The sequence below is a fragment of the Ptychodera flava genome, chromosome 20 (genome assembly GCF_041260155.1).
Source record: "Ptychodera flava strain L36383 chromosome 20, AS_Pfla_20210202, whole genome shotgun sequence".
Taxonomy (NCBI): Eukaryota; Metazoa; Hemichordata; class Enteropneusta; family Ptychoderidae; genus Ptychodera; species Ptychodera flava.
The window spans coordinates 31,905,511-31,926,111 of record NC_091947.1 but is presented as its reverse complement, the minus strand read 5'-3'; the positions used below and the strand labels follow the sequence as shown (position 1 = coordinate 31,926,111).

The 20,601-nt window shown below is 37.1% G+C and overlaps 2 protein-coding genes across 3 annotated transcripts in view; one reads left to right on the top strand and one right to left on the bottom strand.

Moving 5' to 3' along the window:
- Positions 1-7,628, top strand: part of LOC139120663 (neuronal acetylcholine receptor subunit alpha-9-like) — a 36,204-nt gene extending 28,576 nt beyond the window's left edge. The window contains exons 3-7 of the mRNA XM_070685188.1: positions 129-173; positions 2,372-2,481; positions 2,658-2,860; positions 3,158-3,493; positions 5,822-7,628. Coding sequence (XP_070541289.1) covers positions 129-173; positions 2,372-2,481; positions 2,658-2,860; positions 3,158-3,493; positions 5,822-6,402 — 1,275 coding nt within the window. The 3' untranslated portion in view covers positions 6,403-7,628. The remainder of the gene's footprint in view (positions 1-128; positions 174-2,371; positions 2,482-2,657; positions 2,861-3,157; positions 3,494-5,821) is intronic.
- A 2,288-nt stretch (positions 7,629-9,916) lies between these two features.
- Positions 9,917-20,266, bottom strand: LOC139120665 (uncharacterized). Of its 2 annotated transcripts, none has more exons than XM_070685190.1 (5): positions 19,803-20,266; positions 14,778-15,481; positions 12,242-12,401; positions 11,211-11,343; positions 9,917-10,906 (listed from the first exon to the last, which is right to left on the bottom strand). In XM_070685190.1, exons 1-5 carry the CDS (start codon positions 20,121-20,123, stop codon positions 10,770-10,772), a joined length of 1,455 nt encoding a protein of 484 aa, XP_070541291.1. In that variant the 5' UTR covers positions 20,124-20,266; the 3' UTR covers positions 9,917-10,769. The 2 variants fall into 2 exon arrangements, with proteins under 2 accessions (XP_070541291.1, XP_070541292.1); XM_070685191.1 differs by having other exon boundaries at positions 14,778-15,314; positions 19,803-19,872.
- Positions 20,267-20,601: the final 335 nt, after the last annotated feature.

Sequence of the window (20,601 nt, the reverse complement as noted above, 5' to 3'; positions counted from 1 at the left end):
CGAGAATACAAGGCAAATTATTTTACTATTGATGGGTACAATTACATACCTGTCAAGATTCGATGGCTTAGAATTAAACATTATTGCTCATAAAGTGTAACTATTTTATCATTATCATCTTTTCACAGGATGAAACCAAGGAAACATTGACTACTAATGCATGGCTTACGCTGGTATGTTCCATTTTGATAACTGCGGTACTCTTGATAAATCTGTTCTGTCTTGTCATAACTTTTTATGTGAACTTGACCTTGTTAACAGTTCAGAAACATCGTGTTGAAATTGATGAATTACTCCAGATTCATTTTGCATCTGCTATTGAATTCATGGTTCACGGACAGCTGTTAACGATGACATTCATTGTACACGAAATGCTATCAACAATCTTATAGTCATTATTCTTAAGACTTCGCATAGTGGCGCGGTGTACAATTAAGGTGTCGTATACGTTAAATGTTTAATATTACAAATTCATATGTGGTAAATCAACTCTGGTTTTATAGTTTACTTCATCCGCTCAGGCAGACAGTGGCCACCCGCCAGACGCAAGAACCCCCCTCCCACCCCCTCCAAATTCGACACCCTTTACTCATTTCAAAGACTCCGGTCAGTATGGTCAGGCAGTATGCATGCATGCCAAAAACTCTTCAAATTTAAAGGCACATGGTCAGCAGCTCTTTGGAATTTACTGAACTCAAAATATCTTGCCATTTTCTCTGATATTCTTTCAATGCTGCTAAAAGAAAGAAAGAAATACCTTTTCTACTGAATGCGAGCGTTCATTTGTAACAAAAAGGACAATAATTTTTAGCAGATTTCACTTCAATTTAAATTCCGCGCAAGTTAAAAAAATGAAAACTGTCATTAGTATAAAGAAGGTAGAAAATTCAATATCAGAGTACATTCAGTGATTGTGTTCCAATAAATATCAATACATGTATGTTGTTTCTGTTAGGTTACCAATGCGTACATTCATCATGTTACATATACCATGTTTTGCACATCTGCACGGAGCGCGGCCATATTTGAGAGGAGCGTCCGATTATTACATCTTGCCTTGTTCAAATATGGACATGCAGTTGCAGTCCTTGGCTCATACATACATCCCTCAATAAGTACACCTACATCACGAAATATTGTAAAAAATTGCAGCTAATGGGTCTTTAATCCTTTTATCATTCATAGAAAAGTCTGTAGAGGTCCTTCTAAAGCTTATCCGTGTTTATTTTAAACTAATCCTCCTTCGGGATAGCTAATCACTCAGCTGTTCGTAAAACTTAGCACGTTTAAAATTACAAAGATTAACATTCACACTCTGTCAAACTTAATCTGTTCAAAATGATGGAGATAAAGTTTTCAAAACGAAAATTGATACAATGCTGTCATCCATGCCTATTTTGTGCGCATGACCGAGACGAGATTAGATCACGCGTGCGCTGTAATGTTTGCATGCACTGTTCAGATCGCACATAACTCAATGACTTCAAAAAACTGAAGAGCCAGAAAAATAAATGTCTGGTTTTTGGGTAATGATAATGGCTCTCCATCGATGACTGATAAAGTTCTCGCTGGAAACAATTTGTCACATCGATAAGCATGATAATCATGGACTCGGCGGTCTGTCCGCTTTCTATGAGAATCAATCCTGCTGCGGGTGGCGGTGTTTACCAATATAGCATCAATGATATTCGCCTTACTGTTCAAATACTGAAGATTCTTGATCAATTTTAGCACTACCTACGCTTTCAACTTCCGAAATAGATGTATTGCAGGAAATCAATTCAGAAGTTGACTGTTTTTCCCGTGTTTGTATGCAACTTTCTCGCCTCTCCTTACCGAACACTGTGTCTGTCACATCCCAGGTTCGGGAAATGTTAGACCACGGCACGGCATGTAAATCGAAAGTTGAGATACGATTCAATACCTTATTGTGATAACGTATACTATTTCAAGACACAACCTATTATTATTATCGGAGATGTAATGCTGAGACCTTGGAGAAGAGATGTTTTATCAATATTTTTCCGGCACGACAATTGAAGCAGATAGTATATGTTGAACCCTTACAAAACTTATATGAATATATACATACACAGACAAATAAGACACACACGGACACACACACAGACCCACAGACACACAGACACATACACACAGACACATATGTGTATATATATATATATATATATATATATAATATATATATATATATATATATATATATATATATATAAACACGACGCAACACACACACTAAAGCTTTAAAATAAAGCATAACATATTTCTTCCGTATGACATTGTCAATATCTCCTTCCATCGTGAGTACTTTTACATAATCTTTTTGGCTAAACTATTTATCACACTTTCATAGCGATGGAAAGACGAGTACTTGGAGTGGAATCCCGCTGAGTTCAATGGAACCCAAAACATAAAACTGACGTCGAATATCGTATGGTTACCAGATCTTTATCTGTATGACAAGTAAGTGGAGATACATTGTATGTTGACGTGACAAGTCTGAAAGATTAGGTTCAGAATGCATCAGAAGTAGCCTAAGATTTCTTTATTAGAAGCGGCTTAAATTTCCATACTCATTTTGATATTTCCATGCTAATCGTAAATTAACTTTTTATCCATTATGCCGTTGCTTATTGCAGCGCCGCCAGCAAATATGATGAACTCTGGGGTGATCAGATCGTGTCCATCAAATACGACGGCACTGTTATGTGGGCTGCTCCGGCAATAATTAAAACCCATTGCAAACTCGATGTCACACATTTTCCTTTTGACGAACAAACATGCATTGTTTTGTTTGGACCCTGGCAACACAGCGCTGAAGAAATACTGGTGGTGGGTAGAAGTAAGTATATCATCAATAATTCAGTATAGTCTCAGTATATAGCTACCTAATTATTTTTTTAATATAATCTTCAACGAGAAATCACAATCAATATTTATAGGATATTGTTAACACTAATTCATGACTTCTCACACTGTTAAGATTCAGCCAACTGATACAATGTTTAAAGTACAGCGACTCTGGAGAATGGAAAAAATCTCAACATTCATTTAAAACAAGAAATTCGGATTTCAATCACTTAATAGATTTCAATCACTTAATAAATTTAAGAAGCTAAAATTCAATTATACTTTGCAGCTACTGCAAGTTACTTCCAAGGAAACGCCGAGTGGTCTCTTATAAACATTTCTGCCTCGGACAATACGGAAAAATTCGCTATTTACTCAGATGATGACGAAGTACCCTACTGCACGGTGGCTTTTACGATGGTGTTACGTCGCCAACCTCTGTATTACATCTTCAATCTCATATTACCATGCGGATTTATTTCGGTGACCACTTTACTGAGTTTCTTCCTACCCCCCGACTCAGGAGAAAAAGTAGGACTGGGGATCACAGTGTTACTGTCGTTGACGGTGTTTTTACTGCTTGTAGCGGAGATTTTGCCACCAGCAAGCTCTGTCCCTGTTATCGGTAAGATAGGCTGGCACTAAGCACAGTCCGTACTCGAGTATTTTTTATTTTTAGAGTAAATAAAAATAACACGATTGGAACTAATTTGGGTTAATTGTACGGTTGAGTAAGGTCATTTTAACCAGCAAATGTAAGTTCTTCTGCTTTTGTTTTTAAGTCACACACATGTTTTTTATGAGTAATTTGTTAAATTGCAACATTCAGCTATATGGCACCTAACACTTTTGAGAAATTTGAAAAATATGAAGATCCAATTATCCCAAATTAATTCCAATCGTGTTAGATATTGTTGCTTCTCGTAGCAAACTGTGAGACGTAGTTGCCATGCGCTATTCAAACTACACCGAAGTACGTGTGTATAGTAAACACCTATTACCTGGTGATGAGGGTTATAGCGCCCGACTATTACCCCGAGGGGCCGTGCGTTACCGAAAACACATTGCTATTCCCCGAGGCCGTAGGCCGAGGGGTATAGCGATGTGTTTCTGGTAATGCAAAGCCACGAGGTTATAGGTGTTTTATAACACATCACACGCTCATGTTGTATTATGTTATAGTTTCCAATGTGCTTTGATATTTTGCACCGCAACAGTCCATCATAAGTTTAGGCTACTTGGCTGTATTTCCACAGCGGTTACAGAAGTACATAGTACCACTTTCTTCCAAAAAATATTCGAAGCATACCTAGCAACATCCTTGGTTGCACTTGAATCTTCTTCGTCAATGAGCTGTTCAAGTTCCTATGCTGTTGGAATGAAAAGTCTATCTGTTTTAGAGAGGGCTCATCCCGGGCGCACATCACGTTCTAGTCACGCGCCATTGTTTGAAAGCTGCAGACGACACAACGGTCACGTGACCGGGTACGTTTCCAAATGTGGTCAAAACTACTTCCCCAGAGAAATAGTTTTTCAAAAAATACTCTCTGACGTCACTTTTTGGGACTAGACTTATCTATTGTCTCCTCACATGACGTATTCTGGCGAATAGCGACACGGAATGAGCATGTGGTGTGTTATAAACCACATAGCAGTCTAATCTCCATGACTTTCGTCCAATTTTACGTGCTAAGTCGTACGCCCTATACCGCAAGATGTTTTCTAGAGCAGCATTATTCTATCGCTGCTTTCGGCAGCTCTTTCAGTGATCTTGAAGTAATGTTCTGGTACACCAAAGCCATGCTGTGAACGATGAAAAAATGTTTATAAATATGTTTCCCTGTGGCTAATGTTCATAGGAAGAGAGAAAATCAAATTGGATTGAATATTTTTGAATGGTTTGATTTGGTTTTGTTTTGTCTTTGGTTTGTTTGTTTGTCTCTTTGTCTGTTATTTTAAATATTGCATGACATTGTCATGCCATAGTACGAAAATTTAACAATGCGTTGTCTCTGTTTAGTTTTGGGTTTGTTTCGTTTTTGGGATATGAGTAAAGTTGAAAGTAAGCAAGATATTACTGACGGCGATATTACTGTAAATTTGTTTTTGCATACATCGGAAACAATATTGGACGGGCATTCGTCCCCGTTGTTTATTACCATGAAGCGTTTAAGTATCAGTGTGGGTAGCACGTAAACACTGCTAACTAAGCTGTCAGGTTTTAACATTCGCTTTAGTTTGAATAGCGGACGATGCGCTCTTCATGACGTAATTGGCGCTTTTTCATATGCCCGTTTTCCGACGAGAATATTGATGATTGCTGAGTGAGAAATAGTATGAATGGGTTTACTGATTGAGATTTGTTAGTAACGGTGGTGGAATTCAAATTACAGATTTCGAATAATGATTTTAAAAAGCTTACCATAAAAACTATAATTACTCATTTTCATTTTGCATGGTATCCATAGAAACATCGTTCTCTCGAAAGTCTTACGAATGAAATTTTAACCAAATGACACTGATAATAATAATTATATTCTATGAAAAAAGTTGACTCATGAGTGAAACAAGCAGGTTTGATGATGACTGCTATTATTCATTCGCAAGGTTGTCACTTTTTTATATTTTTTTTTCATTTTTTTGTTTTTAATGTGAACTACCTTTCATATCTTACTCTCAAAAGCATAATTATTAAGATACGCAGTAATCGGCTTGTCAACTCAGCCTGTACATGTGTAGACTGCATTCTTATTATTGACGAGTGAATTCCGGTCTGGAATAGAATTTCATGTAGACTGCGTGTTGACAAATTCAATAGCCGGTGTTTTAACATGTTTTGGGGAGGAGAACAAGAACTTGCAATTAACATACAGAAACAAAATAGTGAAAAAACCACCAAAGGTTACAGCTACTGGGCCTTTAATTGATTCATGTCTGTTGTTTTCATCCTAAGGTCAGTACTATGCCGCAACTATGGTTCTCGTTTCCCTGTCCCTTGCGATGACGGTCACTGTCCTCAGTTTACATCACAGAGGACCAGAGAGCAGCGAGGTCCCTCGCTGGGTCAGGAAAGTAATTCTCGGACACCTAGCTCGCGTTTTGCTTCTGCGGAAACTGACATCGCCTAATACTGACACTGGTAAACCAGTCACGACCAGCAACAGCATAAGTAGACACTGCTCGTGTCAGGAGTCGGCAGCGACACAGCCGTTACTGGACCTCAAAATTAGCAGTCCCATGGCAGACAGCCTTGAGAGCAACACAAACGTGAACACTGCCAAGCGAAATAAACGTCACAAATCAGGAAACAACATCACTGTCAACATCAATGATGAACATTTGAAACTCTTGAAACGGATACACCAAGAAATGAAACACGTTTCAGGACATTTCAAGGATACCACCAAAGAGGCCAACAAACGCTGTGAGTGGAAACAGGTTGCCATGGTAGTGGATCGTCTCTTTATGTTTGTTTACATTATGGGCTCGGTATCAACATGTTTGATTATAATCTGCCAGGTGTTTGTATCATGACTGAATAGAGGCTGTTGATTGGAAGGTTACACCTACAACAAAAATGACAGGTGCTCGATCGATGATTGGACACGCTCCCGTTTCAGCTGCAGCTGAGGCGCCATGTGTGAGTGCGTGGGAGAGTAGTTATGGTAACTACTCGGGAAAGGATTATAGCTTACGCCCATAGAAATTGCGCAAAAAGCAACACTTGAAACCTCGCACCGTTTAGCCATAATGCTATGTGTGCATCAGTAAACCATCCTCAAATTTCAAAGTGATCTACGTCACAGATGACTGTAAACGAGGAACTGAAAAAGCAATAACTATTCATTTCTCCAAACTAAATAGTCAAATAATCTAAATTTGGAACATTTGTATTTCATACCATCATATGTACGTCATCTTTACTTAACTCGAAGACCATCTGGTTTCTGAGACCGCTTCCGTTTCACTATGATAATACCAAACATTATAATTTTAGTTTTATGAGTAGTTTTATTTTCATTAAATACAACAGAAATACCCCGGAAATAATTTACAATTCAGTATATCACTATGGAAACACCACAATCCTGGGAATCAGATTCTTCGGTGACATGAATAAGGGACGCTCAGTAACGACCGTCTAATTTCATCAACAAATGTTCATATACACAGTCTGGTTTGGTGTCAGAAGGCAGCTAGTGTAGCGTGTTTTAGACTGATACTGGACTCATACCAATCAGACGAACCATTCGCATTTCATTTTGCTGCTGATATGTATCAATTTCTTTCGGGTGACAGAGGGCGCTTTATATATCAGATGCGCGGTGTTGCGCGAGTGATACCATAAACGTTATGAGTGACATATATCTACAAGCAACTAAATCTGTGAAGCCATTCTTTCATGCGCAATTCTCTTTTCTCTATATTCAGATTTAAAGCTTTACATCTGTTATTGAGTTCAGGTGTCTTTTTTGTTCATGAAAACATACCGCTAATCCGTTCATCTAGCGATAGCCTCGGAGCTGAAACTTCGAAGTTGATTGAATCCGCGCTGCCATAATTGGTACTTGTATGTTTCATTTTCCAAATAATGTTACAGGCTGCTCCTGTTCGTAAGCCTACTAACTTGTCATGCGGTCTTTCATACACAAATAAACACGGTAAACATGAATGAAACAAGTGCCAAATACATCTAAATCAACTGAGTGTCATGAATTCATTCCAGATAGATATTTGACAAAAGATAGTTTTCAACTATCTGACAGCAGGGCAAGGCTGTGTCAAACGGACTTTTTGAAATAAAAAAGGAACTATCTTAAAAAAGTTTTATCAATAATAAACGTACTTTTCAACTTCCACTTTAAGAATAAGGATTCAACTCAGACATGTGACTAACTGATTATCAAGATATATTTCATTAATAACAATAAAATCTATGCAAGAGTAAAAATGGAAATTTCTATAGGAACAATATCTGGAAATTTCTATAGAAACAATATCTGAGTGTCAAGAAAATTGTTCAAATGACAACAAAATACTCAGTGCAAAGTTCTGAGATGACTTTTCACGTCTCACGTGATGATCGCATCGTTTAAATAGTAAATGTGTTCATTCCTTGTCAAGACTCAAAATATATGATAATGATTCTCGGATAAAAAGTTATGATTGAAATTGATACTTCCGTGCTCCCAGTGATCGCCTAAAACCTACAGAGTTAAATATCTTCGACAGATTTGGTAATCTTGGGGAAATTAGAATTATTGAAAATTGTTCAAGAAATTAAATACTTTTCATCATTTGCTGATGTGCGGAGAATGTGAGGGTTTAACGGATAGTACACGTTGTCAGGCAAGGTTGTGCACAGAGACACTATACAAGGAGGAAACAAACATGTCCCGTTGGCTGTTAGCTGTGAAGAAACGACAATTGTATGAATGTAAATGTTTTGAGTTGAAACACAGGGTCCAGTAATAATCATAGCGCGATGTACTAATGAAGCTGTTTTTCGCTATATTAGTGCATCGAGAGATTTTGACCGATTGATTTAATCTTTTGATAAGATCAATACTGTATTTTATTAAACAATGTCTATGCTTTGATAATCACAGTGTGTGGTAAAGTGATTAGGGATTGCAATAAAAGCGTTGAGCAAAGGGAAAGGAGACTGTTAGTAACTGATACATGTTTCTATTGGAAATATCTCATATTGGAAAATGATGATACAGCACATCCATTCCCTATGGTCATTTTACTGACCCCTATGTTACGCCAGAGTCTATATTTTTGTTGCTGAGCAACGATTTTCCATGAAATCGATTAAAACCACGTTTGTATACATACTTTATGATACAGTGTTATTTTGACTGGAAGGTTTGTTTTCATTGAACACTCTAACCAACACATCTATGTTCTATCGCTTCCTTCTTGAAAGGTGCTCTGATCAACAAGACACTATTAATTTCTTCCGTAGATAATAGATATGCGAGCTGTATTTTGTCTATACAGCTTAGAAAATAAAAAATCATGTGTTTGTCTCAACACCATTGTATATTTTATCACTTTTCTTTTCCATTGAACTAAATAAATTTGTCCGTTTTGATAATTCTCACATCTGAATACGCGGCCAATGATACACATGCGCAGTAATCAGAACACGTTTGAGACGTTGCTACTAGCAACATACCGGACAGGAGAACCTTAGTTCACTTCTTTCTCTGCAGTATTTACTTTGTATAAGCTCTATTGTTGTAAGCAAATATTTGTTTATTTGTCTGTTTTACAGCTGACGTGAGTTTGCCGTTTTTAATTGAGAACAATTTGTCTGTTTTCGAAAATCGTGCTTGAATTACCATTCTTGTAGCTCTAACAAAAGTTGCAGTTGGTTTCCATCATCTTTATCGAACAAATAAAATATTACTTTAATCATGACGTTATTCGACTTCCTTTACTGCATAGTGTGCCATCCTGGGATTGACTTTCCCTCAAAATTCTGTCGAGCCGACATTTTTATCGTAAGTGTTGTCGTGCAAACAGATGATTAGGTTGGGACCTCTGAACAAAAATAGATTGTTCCTATTTCGACTTGCTTTCTCGTGACAAATAAAGATTGCCACCATGTAAGGGAAAGCTGCTACCCGTATCTATATGAAAGGCACCGCCAATTAAGATTTCATTGCAAAAGCTTGCATGAGGTCGCAACTTTCTGTAACAGTGTATATTCGGCCATGCATAGAAAGAGTTGTGCACGGCACTTGATTTTTGGTACAGACCTAGACTTGGTTCAAGTCGGTGAATTTTAAAACATAAAATCATTTGCAATAGTTTCTCTTGTGTCTAGATCTCTCCTATTTCATACAAATCTACTTGAACTTTGGCAGCCCAGGTCAGGTTTTCCTACCTATCAAACGCGTCACCTTTGAGTCTGCGCAGTAGTGAGTTAGTTTCTGCCGGATTATATGTGAAACTCCTCTGTATCGCATACTCCCCATCATCGCGTTCACCCCACTCACACATTCACAAATCAAAGACTTGAACAAAGTCTAGTACAGACAGTAAAATGGTTCAATGAACGTTTAATATTGTCTGCAGAGTTGAGGTTGTGCACAGTTGGCCAGTATTTCAGCATGTTTTAAGAAGTCTAACAACACAGCCTACTTTTTCATATCAAACAAAATTCATGAAAAAAGCTTAAAAAGAGCGACGTTGTCCCGTTAAGTGCGCATGTCATGCCATGGAGATAGGACGCACAGTGAAATCCCTCGTCCAATGTTGTTCTTCTTTTCACGACCAAGTGTCTTCATATAACTGAAAACCTTTGGTTATACATTTTGAAGCACTGTTTGACAACATCAACTAGTAAAAGATGCCGAAGAAACAAGCGAAGAAATCTTCCATACACTTGAACGCTATTTTGAAATTTCAAAGCACTCGTATCCAACACGTTTAACACGAGTTGAAAATTTTCGTATCCCAAGCTCAAATTTGACATTTTCACAACATAATATTAGGTATGCAGCTGTGAAACACTGGAATTCCCTGCCTGGCTATCTCAAATAATTGTCAAGTAGACAAGTTTCAAGTCCGCATTGAAACATCATTTACTGAGTCTGCATTAAACTGTGTATGTTTCCATGCTACATCACACTTACGCTTGTAGTGAATAATTATTAGTATACTCAGAGGCCATGAACTCGACTGAGTCCTATTCGACTATTTTCATGGTCCCCACCAGATTGTTCAACACTGCAATGTTCTTTCTTTTTTGACTTTGTACAACTTTAGTAAGACACCTTGTCTTTTCATTTTTATTATTGTACACACTGTGAAGCATCTGGTGGAATAAAGCGTTCATGCCGTCTCCGCGTTGTGGACAACGCCCTCACTGTGCGAGATATGCGAGTCTACAGAACAGATGCTACATCTTTTGGTATCCCTCGTAGTTGATGGAGCATCAGTGAAGCTCTAAGGTTTGCTCTTCGTTCTTCAGACACAAAATCTGACCACATCGACTTTGATGAAGTTATAAATATTTCAGCTCCTGTGAGAAAAAATTTAAAAAAGAGAATAAAATAAGGTGTGTTAGGATCAAAACCCTTTTGCTATTGCACGTACAGTTTTTCTCCAACTGCAACCGACATGGCTGTCACAAATATTCAAGCCTAGAATGCATTCTGAAACTCAACAAATGAAAACTCAATCCCACTTCTGAAATGTACGTACCATGAGATGCACGTGTTATGGGCTTTAACGTTAATCCGAAACACTAATGAGATGAAAAGTCAAGCTATAATATGATATTGACACTATGATATTGGTTTGTATAGAGTTGTAGGTATACTCACTTGAACAGATTTCTTGTTCTATGAGTGATATGAAGTAATCGTCTTCCTTCATGTCAGCCGGTACATATTTTATGAGAATTTCAGTTACTGTATAAACCTTAGGAATTTCCGCCGCCATGAATACAAGAATGTTCTAAGATTGAAATGGCAAAAAATGAACTTATTCAGTCAATCAAAACACAAAGAAAACATAGATGCCAATATTAATTGAAGTTGTCATTAATGATAATGATAACGATGATGTCAATGGCGTTTGAAAGACAACGACAATGATGATGATGATGATGATGATGATGATGATGATGGTGATGATGAGGTGGTGGTGGAGAAAAAACGACATGGGACTCTACAAAAAACTCATTGTACTACAAGAATAATCTTAGCAGTGATAACAGTATGTGTACAATTTTATTGACGTATGACTATTCATGTGAAAAAATGATTTAATCAAGGACAAATTAACATGAATTACAATGGTTTGAGCAAATGTTAGTAATAATCCTTGAGATTATCTGTATTATTGCAGTGACACCTTGCTGTGATGATGACTACTCTAATTGCCTGCTGTGTCATCGTCTAATTGTTTCAACGGCACAGATAGGACATTTTTTTAATCAACCACAGTTCCCTGCACAGACTGTACGGGCATGTTTACATGGAATAGCCGAGCGTAATTACTACTGAGTCAGCACTCTGTTGCGATTTCGTGCAATTTTGAGAACTGTACTTTTGGCTGGTTTATGTTGTTCCAAATTAAATTTTCTGCGAATTTCGCGGGGGATATCTTACCGCCAAGCAAACCACACACAGTCAGATATTATATAAGCTGCATACACTCAACAATCTTACACAAAGGGAGAAAGCGTTGAAAGTTTGGGTTTTTGTGTTCGTTGTAAAAATAGGATCACTTCACTCTAATACAACTAGATATAGATCAAAGATTAAGTAATAACCGCCAGAGATGGAGTGCTACTCTCACTGCAGTGTGTTGCGCAAACTTTCTGTGTGTGCATTACTGGTAACTGACTTACCTGTGACTGCAAAGGGGACGAAAAGTATAAACAGTCCCACCCTTGAAGTCCCATCAAGTCATTAATAACTTTTGCTATGAGGGCGCTGTTATTGAGTAACAACTCTCTCCGGAAGCGACATGATTTGGCTGCGTACTCAGTATCTCGAACATCGTCACAACTGTAGAGGAAGGTAATTGCAGGGATTAAGAAAATTGTATCCATAATGATATTCTTTTATCAATTTTTATACAGTGTTAGCTTTACTGTCGCAGCACAGCGGCTATGAACGAAACTAAATTAGTTTCGTCACATCATTGTCGTATTGTCTACACTTATTGAGAGGTCATGCCAAACTGGCTAGATATGTATGGAAATCTTTAAAAGAGTTCTTCATAGTTTGTTGTGTTCAAGTAAAAAGATTATCAATGATTATACAAAATAGACTAATGAGATAAGTTGAGTTTTTTTTCATATTATGATCCCTGAACGTCGTCATAGTATCCTACCGAGGCTAGCTTTTACAAAGTTCATAGAAATTTCAAAATCAATCACGAGGCACCTTAGTTTCTAGTCTATATGTGGGGGACCAATGAACTGTTTTCACGACACTGTAGTGATTTCATGAAATTTTCAGCTTCAGGAAGCACACTTGAAAATATCATGTTAATTTTAATTTGCGTAAGGACGATATTGACCAGATATGAACTGAATATGCTCACGTGTTTTACAACAGGTTCATTAATAGTAGTACGCTTCACAGAACAATGAGATATATGTTATCACTATATGTAGCAGGTTTTTTAAAACTTCGCACAGTACTCTCAGAGTTTAATCACTAATTACAAAACTTTATTTAATATGCGAATGAGCTGTAAATTAACTTGACACTGCTCAATGCTTTATGGGACAATTAGATATCCATCAGATCAACATTAGTAGCACGTTTTATTTAATTTAATGCTGTAATTTTAGAGTGATGTCACTTATTACAAAGTTCATTAAATATGCAAATAAACCCTACATTAACTTGACATTGTTCAATGATTCATAGCACAATTAATCAAATCAATATCTGTAGCACGTTTCACAAAATTTTAGTGCCGAAATTTCAGAGTTATATACCTAATTACAAAGTTTATTAAATATGCAAATGAACCCTTAATTAACTTTATACTACTAAATGCTTTACAACGCAGTAAGATATATGTCGTATCAGTATGTGCAGCAGTTTCATCACATTTGATGCAGTTATTTCGGAGTTATATGACTAATTATAAGACTTCATGGAATATGCAAATGAGCTAATTATTAACTTGACACCGCTCAATGCTTCTCAGTACAATTGGATATTTATCAGATCAACATCTGTAGCATGTTTCATCAAATTTAATGCTTTAATTTTGGAGTAATATCACTAATTACAAAGTTCATTAAATATGCAAATGAACCCTTAATTAACTTCACACAACTAAATGCTCTACACCACAATTAGATATCTGTCGGATCAGTATCTGCAGCAGATTTCATCACATTTGGTGCAGTTATTTTGGAGTTATATCACTAATTACTAAACTTCATAAAATATGCAAATGACCTATTTGTTAACTTGACGCTGCCAAATGCTTCTCAGTACAATTAGATATTTATCAAAACAATATCTGTACCCAATTTCACTGACTTGGGTGCCGTAAATTCAGAGTTATATACCTAATTACAAAGTTCATTAAATATGTAAATGAATCCTTAATTAATTTAACACTACTAAATGCTTTACACTACAGTTAGATATCAGTCCGATTAGTATCTGCAGCAGATTTCATCACATTTGGTGAAGTTATATCGGAGTTATATGTCTAATTACAAACCTTCATAAAATATGCAAATGAGCTATTTATAAACTTGACATTGCTTAATGCTTCGAAGTATAATTAGATATATATCAGATCAATATTTGTTGCAAGTATCATCAAGTTTGGTGCAGGAATTTCAGAGTTATCTCACTAATAACAAAAGTTCATTAAATATGCAAATGAGAAGATAATTGACATGACACTCAAAGTATCATCATAATGTTCTTAGATTGTCATCTGTGAAAAGTTTCATGAAATTTTGTGCAGTATTTCTTGATATATGTCTACACTGTCATTACCGTCTCCATAGGGAAACCATTGTACGGAAAAAAACGATATTGCATAACTTCATTAATATGCAAGCCACACTAACCAAAATCTAATCAGTTCTTGCAAGTAGCACATGGTACCTGTGTACCAAATCTGATTTGAATCCGTTCAGGCGTTTTTGAGTTATCGTGTAAACAGACAGACAGACAGACAGACAGACAGACAGACACACACACACACACACACACACACACACACACACACACACACACACACACACACACACACACACGGACAGACAGACAGACATCGCTATGACAATAGCCCACGTGTTTACACACGTGAGCTAAAAATGGCGTAATCATTATGTATTTCCAATATGCCTATTTCCCCGGCCATACCCCTTCTCACCAGAAACAATTAATATGACCTACTTGTCTTCAAGCTTCTTGCTCCAGTGCAACGCTGCATAGGGTTTACCATCGCAAATGTATTTTTCGGCGAGGCTTCCTATTTCTTGGATTACTTTTGTCCTTCGCAGGTGTTTACTAATAGTATTCATGACGTCATCGTCTCGCGAGAGGTCGAACTTGGCAAAGTCTCGTGTAAGGTCCATGTCGGCAAAGTCATTGGTATTAAATAACACCAAACATTTTTCAGACGTTGGTGAGCTGTACCGTTTTAAACTATCTTGCAAATTCAATGGACTTTCTATAAGGTTTGGAATGGTCAAGTTGTAACCCTGTCTCAAAAATTCAACCATGAATTCATAATTCGTGTATAATTTAGAAGAATTATTCTGTGTATTCCAGTCGTCTTTATGTTGTCGTATCGATATAACTTCAACGTTCTGCTCGCAATCGCTTTTGAATTCGCTCATCGTGGCATAGCTTATTACAGATCCCAACAGTTCAAGGTCAAAGGTCTTCTCTACTTGCACAAGTCCATCTTTGGTAAGTGTCCTGTGATCTCTGAAGAATGGGAAAAGTACAATCGTCCTGTTCAAAGCAAGTGCCATTCGCAAAGCTACTTTGAATCCTCTGTGTTGATAACCCCAACTGCCCTCCAAATGCAGTGGTAAAAGATAAAACTTGTTTAATTTCTTCGATAGTTTCACAGAATTTGCAAATCCTTGCTCCTATTCAATAAAGGAAATACACAGCATAATTTAAGAAAAAATTTTACGTGGACGTTTGCTGGAACTTGCATACACGTAATTTGCCTTGAGCATCAATTTTATGTGTCTTGTTTTCTTTGCAAAAGTCTATCAGGCTGTGCGGTATTCGAACATTCAGCTAGCTGTATGTATGAAGCATTAATGATGTTAACATTGATGTAAGCATTAATGATGTTAACGAATGAACTACAAGTCATTTGACAGTATTACTGTGTGTCACATTACGGCAGGCAAGGCTAGTAAATGCTGAGATTACTGCAAAGCAGTATGCAGGTTTCAAACACTGACAAAGCAAAATACTCCTGCAAAGATACTTTTTAATTATACATATTTGAATATGTCGGAAAGGGATAAAATATTCTTAACAAACAGAGCCACTATTAGATTTGGGGTTTTTTGCAACCCCTCCAAGATAGTATAAAATTGACTTTCAGAAAATTCTTTATATAATGTCATGCAAGTGATGCAACCAGCATTCAAGGGTTCAAGGATTTGTAGACTTGGTTCAAGTCGGTGAATTTTAAAATATAAAATTATTTACAATAGTTTCTCTTGTGTCTCTCCTATTTCGTACAAACCTATTCGGAATTTGGTAGCTAAGGCCAGGTTTTCCCGTTGAATGCGTTACCTTTGAGTCTGCGCAGTACAGTTAGTTAGTTTCTGCCTGATTCCGGGTGAAACTCCCCGGTATAGCGTTCAGCCCAATCATTGAGTCCGCTCCACTCACGCACACGTTTCACATGAAAGCAAAATACAAATCAATGCGTTCAATCCACTCAAACATTCACAAATCACAGACTTGAACCAAGTCTAAGGATTTTGGTCTAAAAAAAACGAACCTTTGCTTTTTATGCGGGATTCAAAGACGCATGCGCAGAGCCTCGCTCAACATGAGTCCACCATCATTGGAAATAGACTGGTTGAAGGTTAACTCGTAGAAATTCGGAACTCTTTGAATGTTGGTGACAGCTGCGTTTCTGAACAATGAAGGGAAAATGTGACGAGTAAATAAAAACTAAGAGATTATCGTACCTACATCATTTGGTTGTAGGTCAGTGGCATGCAACATTAATTTCGAATAGATTTTGAACAACACAAGGGTGGAACGGTTTGAGGAGGAAATAACTTTTAGCATGCACACATTTATTTCAGTGATGTGGAGTAAAACTGATCGATAAATTTTGGATTAAAATTTTTCGCCAGGGTATTATGACTTAGTCATACAAACTATCGAATTACAAAGGATGATGACTACGGTGTAAAAGTGTTTTTAATATCGCTGTAAATGTTTCAAAAAAAAACAATCAAAATTTGAGCGTATGCTTTCTTCCAACGATTTTTTAAAATTATTATAAATTCTATGCGTTATTATTGTCCAAACATAAACGCGTGGCACAGCTGGACTCCCATCTGTATCGCCGGTATCGTTATAATCGGTCAGTGGACGATTTGAACACACTGGTAACAACACTATCTACAGTGACACGTAGCCATGTCAAAGGAAATATAAGTCTGTCCGTCACAGTTTATAGCCGTGCGTAGGGAGTGCAAGGTCAAAAGTTATAATTATGTCACTGTAATATAAGCCATCATTACTATATGTTCATACAAGCCATCGTTATATCATTTCAATGTGACCTTATAAGTCATTTTCAACTACATCTCACTGTTACGGGTGAAAGTTTCTATAATTGTCGAATGAACATGCCCAAGTCATTACCTGTGTAACATTGAACTAACCAAATGAAAATCTTCATATTACCCGTTCCTATAGACGACTTATTTAATATCTGTCTCCCTATCTAACCTAGACGTATCGACGGAGAGCAGATATGTTTTCCGGTCACCGAAACGTTCTACAGACTCGGATAGAATTAGGAGGCCATTGGGTCTTTTGCGAAAAATTTAGGGAGAGGCTTCATGTGCATCAAAATTAAGCTGATTGGCAAAGAACACTGATCAAACAAAGACTCCGTAATAATAAAGCAAGGGTCTTTGATCTTTAAAAACTAAAACATGCGAAATTACTTTTAGTGACATTTAGGTTAGGGGTTCTGTCTTTTATTAATTTCCAATGTGTAAAAATCGTAATAAAGTGAAACATTAGCCGGCAAAAACACATGAAAGCTGATGCTAAACTAAACTACAACACAATAAGGGGCCCTCCCCGTTAAATATGTACAGGATCTGACCGTGAACAACAGCCACCTGTGGTATCAGTGACTGAATACACGGATATCTAGAAACTATTTATTGGATTTTGGAAAATAAACTGACGCGCAGGTGCGATTGACCGATTTTGAAATTGAACAGAACGCCGATCAATACACGAAAAATTTCAGACTTGATGTACGATGTAATACAAACCTGCATAGGAATTTGCAAAGTCCAAAAAGGTCACACATGGTTCCTAATAATAACACATGGTTCCTAATTATTGAATGAATATCGGTGATGGGTAAGTACGTATGTTTTCAATCTGACCACATCGTCGCATATATCAATGCGACAAGTAGGTTTAATACAAGCAATATGGACGACAAAAACATACGTGTATACATTGACAATCGCTTTCAATGTAGAAAAGAAAATAAAAAAGTGGTGGAGCATGCACGTATAAAGACAATTTATCATGCCGACCTATCATGTTAGCACGATAGTATATTCTGTGATTCGTTCAGTGAGCCCATTCCGCTTCTGATCAGAAACTGCAATATTGGAATTTAGGTCCCGAGATCATGACACAAACAGAAGGACATAAAAAATAATATATGATCGTAAGACCACTGGTTACAAGGCTATTTGTCTTTTATGAATCTCGCATAAATTTTTCTGCATGTTCGTAACACCAAACGAGGGGGGAACAACATGATTTTACATGGTGTAGCAAATTGTGGAGGGAATTGGATTTCGATGCCGTAAAAATGAAATCGTCGCCTGTGCGCAAAATGTGCCGGTTTAACTCTCATTAATTACAAGGGGGCGTTGTTGGCGACCGTGGCTTATAAGGCCAAGCGAAATTTTAAATGAACCAGTTTGGTTTTGGTGTAATTTCGAGTTGGGTATTGTGGTAATATATACTCTGCATGCATTAACGATTTGACATGCTATAGACAGTATCGTCTTCTAGTAGATGTGCAGTATTTCGATGGGAATTATATAAAAGCGTGGGAATGCATATCAAAGTCTGTTTTACACATACATACATACATACATACATACATACATACATACATACATACATACATACATACTACCTACCTACTACCTACATACATACATACATACATACATACATACATACATACATACATACATACATACATACATACACAACGACAGAAAGACACACGTACACAAAGACATTTATATATCGAACGATATACAATATCAGTTTATGCTTGCACGTGAAAGTGCCATCGATTCATTTAATGCGAGGTAAACGCTGAATAGCGGTGGACATATACGACCAAAAATGATAAATTGACGGGACACGTGTTAGCATGTGGCAGAGCATATGTAACCATAATTAGGTAAGACAGTTCATTATCTGTTTGGAGTAGGCCTAGTCTTACCTAAATTAAAAAGAATTCCATCTGTGATTAATAGCTTCCAGTAGTGAAAATTTACACGCGAAGTTTTGAAATACGCGGAAAATTATCCACCTCAAAGTGTGTCTGAATGTAAACAATAGCCCATGATGAATTTGCTATGAATTAGATCTGCATAAGTGGTGGGTGACAGATGTTTGTCGAATAGATGTTGCAGTGGTTTGATTTCACATAAAATTCAAATATAGTATTTATCATTATTAATCATGTAATGTCAATGAGAAAAGGTATATCAAATCCGTATGTTCAGGAACATTGCACAGTTATAATATTATACCATATCATTCATGTCTGACGGAGAGAACGTTGGGAAGCAGACGATTTCTGTTACAACGTGACCTATCAAAATAATGATGATGAAGAACAGAAAATTTATCACTGAATCACTTCATCTGGCTTTTATGTTGCAGACACAAAGTTTCGTTTCGGTTCACCTTTGACAAAAAGTGGGAAATGTTGATTAGGGGAACATCCCAAAATAAGCGAAACTGTAATTGTAAAAACGATATTTTGACCATGTGGTGTGGTTCTATATCTGTTATTTCAATGATATGTGTCGGTTCCGTTCACTGTATCAATAATCTGAATAATGTTAAAAAACCCTTACACACTATAGAGTAACACTATGCTAACTAATATCTTGTCTGCAATAAAATCTCGGTTCAAATTACCTCCTCGCCCTCTCGTGGCCTCTTTTCGACATCCAGGCGACACGACGATCGGCTTTCCAGCACATCACAACCCAATCCTCCACTGCCTTTCAACAGGTCTGCTGGAAGCGGGCCAGGCACGCCGAGCATCCGTCCCAGAATCAACAACCAAGCAAACGCCGATATTCCAAGCCATACCGTCAATAAGTAAAAACTTCGCCGAATCTGCCTTTCCATGTCTAACGGTTTCAAAACGATCAACAACTGTTTCACATTTGACGGAAAACCAGTAACTTTTATTGCAATCAAAATAACAGACATATGTAAAATTTCTTTTGTCATGCGATTCGTCTTCACAATTTTATTGAGTACTTTTTATTATAGTAATTCTAGTTTAGACGATCAACAGAATGCCCTTGTTATTTTATTAGCACAATGTCTACTACCTTTCCGAACAAAAATTTGCCGTGTTCGCTGTTGCTAGTGTTCATCTCGCTTGTCTGGTGAAGGTGTAGCGTTAAACTAAAAATATCTGTTAGTAATCCCCAGTATGGACAGCTGTGAGTTTGCGCAATGGGCGTAAATGTAACACTAAAGGCCGTGTGTAAATCTTCGCTGATGCCATGACAACACTGCTTGAGTATAGTAATAAATATACATACATTAATGTTAAAATTCGATAGGGGTGAAAATGGTCGTCAGTACTTTGAAGGTCTTTTGACACACATTTGACGACTGACTGATGATTTGAAACACTTCAGGGCAACGACCGAACAAGACAAGTGTCATTATAGTACACAATAATGATTTTTCATTCTAT

Bases quoted from the DNA above. Each gene is read 5' to 3' on its own strand.
- LOC139120665 (XM_070685190.1), bottom strand. From the start codon at position 20,123: ATGACAAAAGAAATTTTACATATGTCTGTTATTTTGATTGCAATAAAA. The intron at 12,402-14,777 runs GTAGGTCATATT...CTTCCTCTACAG, and splicing joins AGCAAGAAGCTTGAAGACAA to TTGTGACGATGTTCGAGATA. The intron at 11,344-12,241 runs GTAAGTCAGTTA...TTTCAATCTTAG, and splicing joins CGTCCCCTTTGCAGTCACAG to AACATTCTTGTATTCATGGC.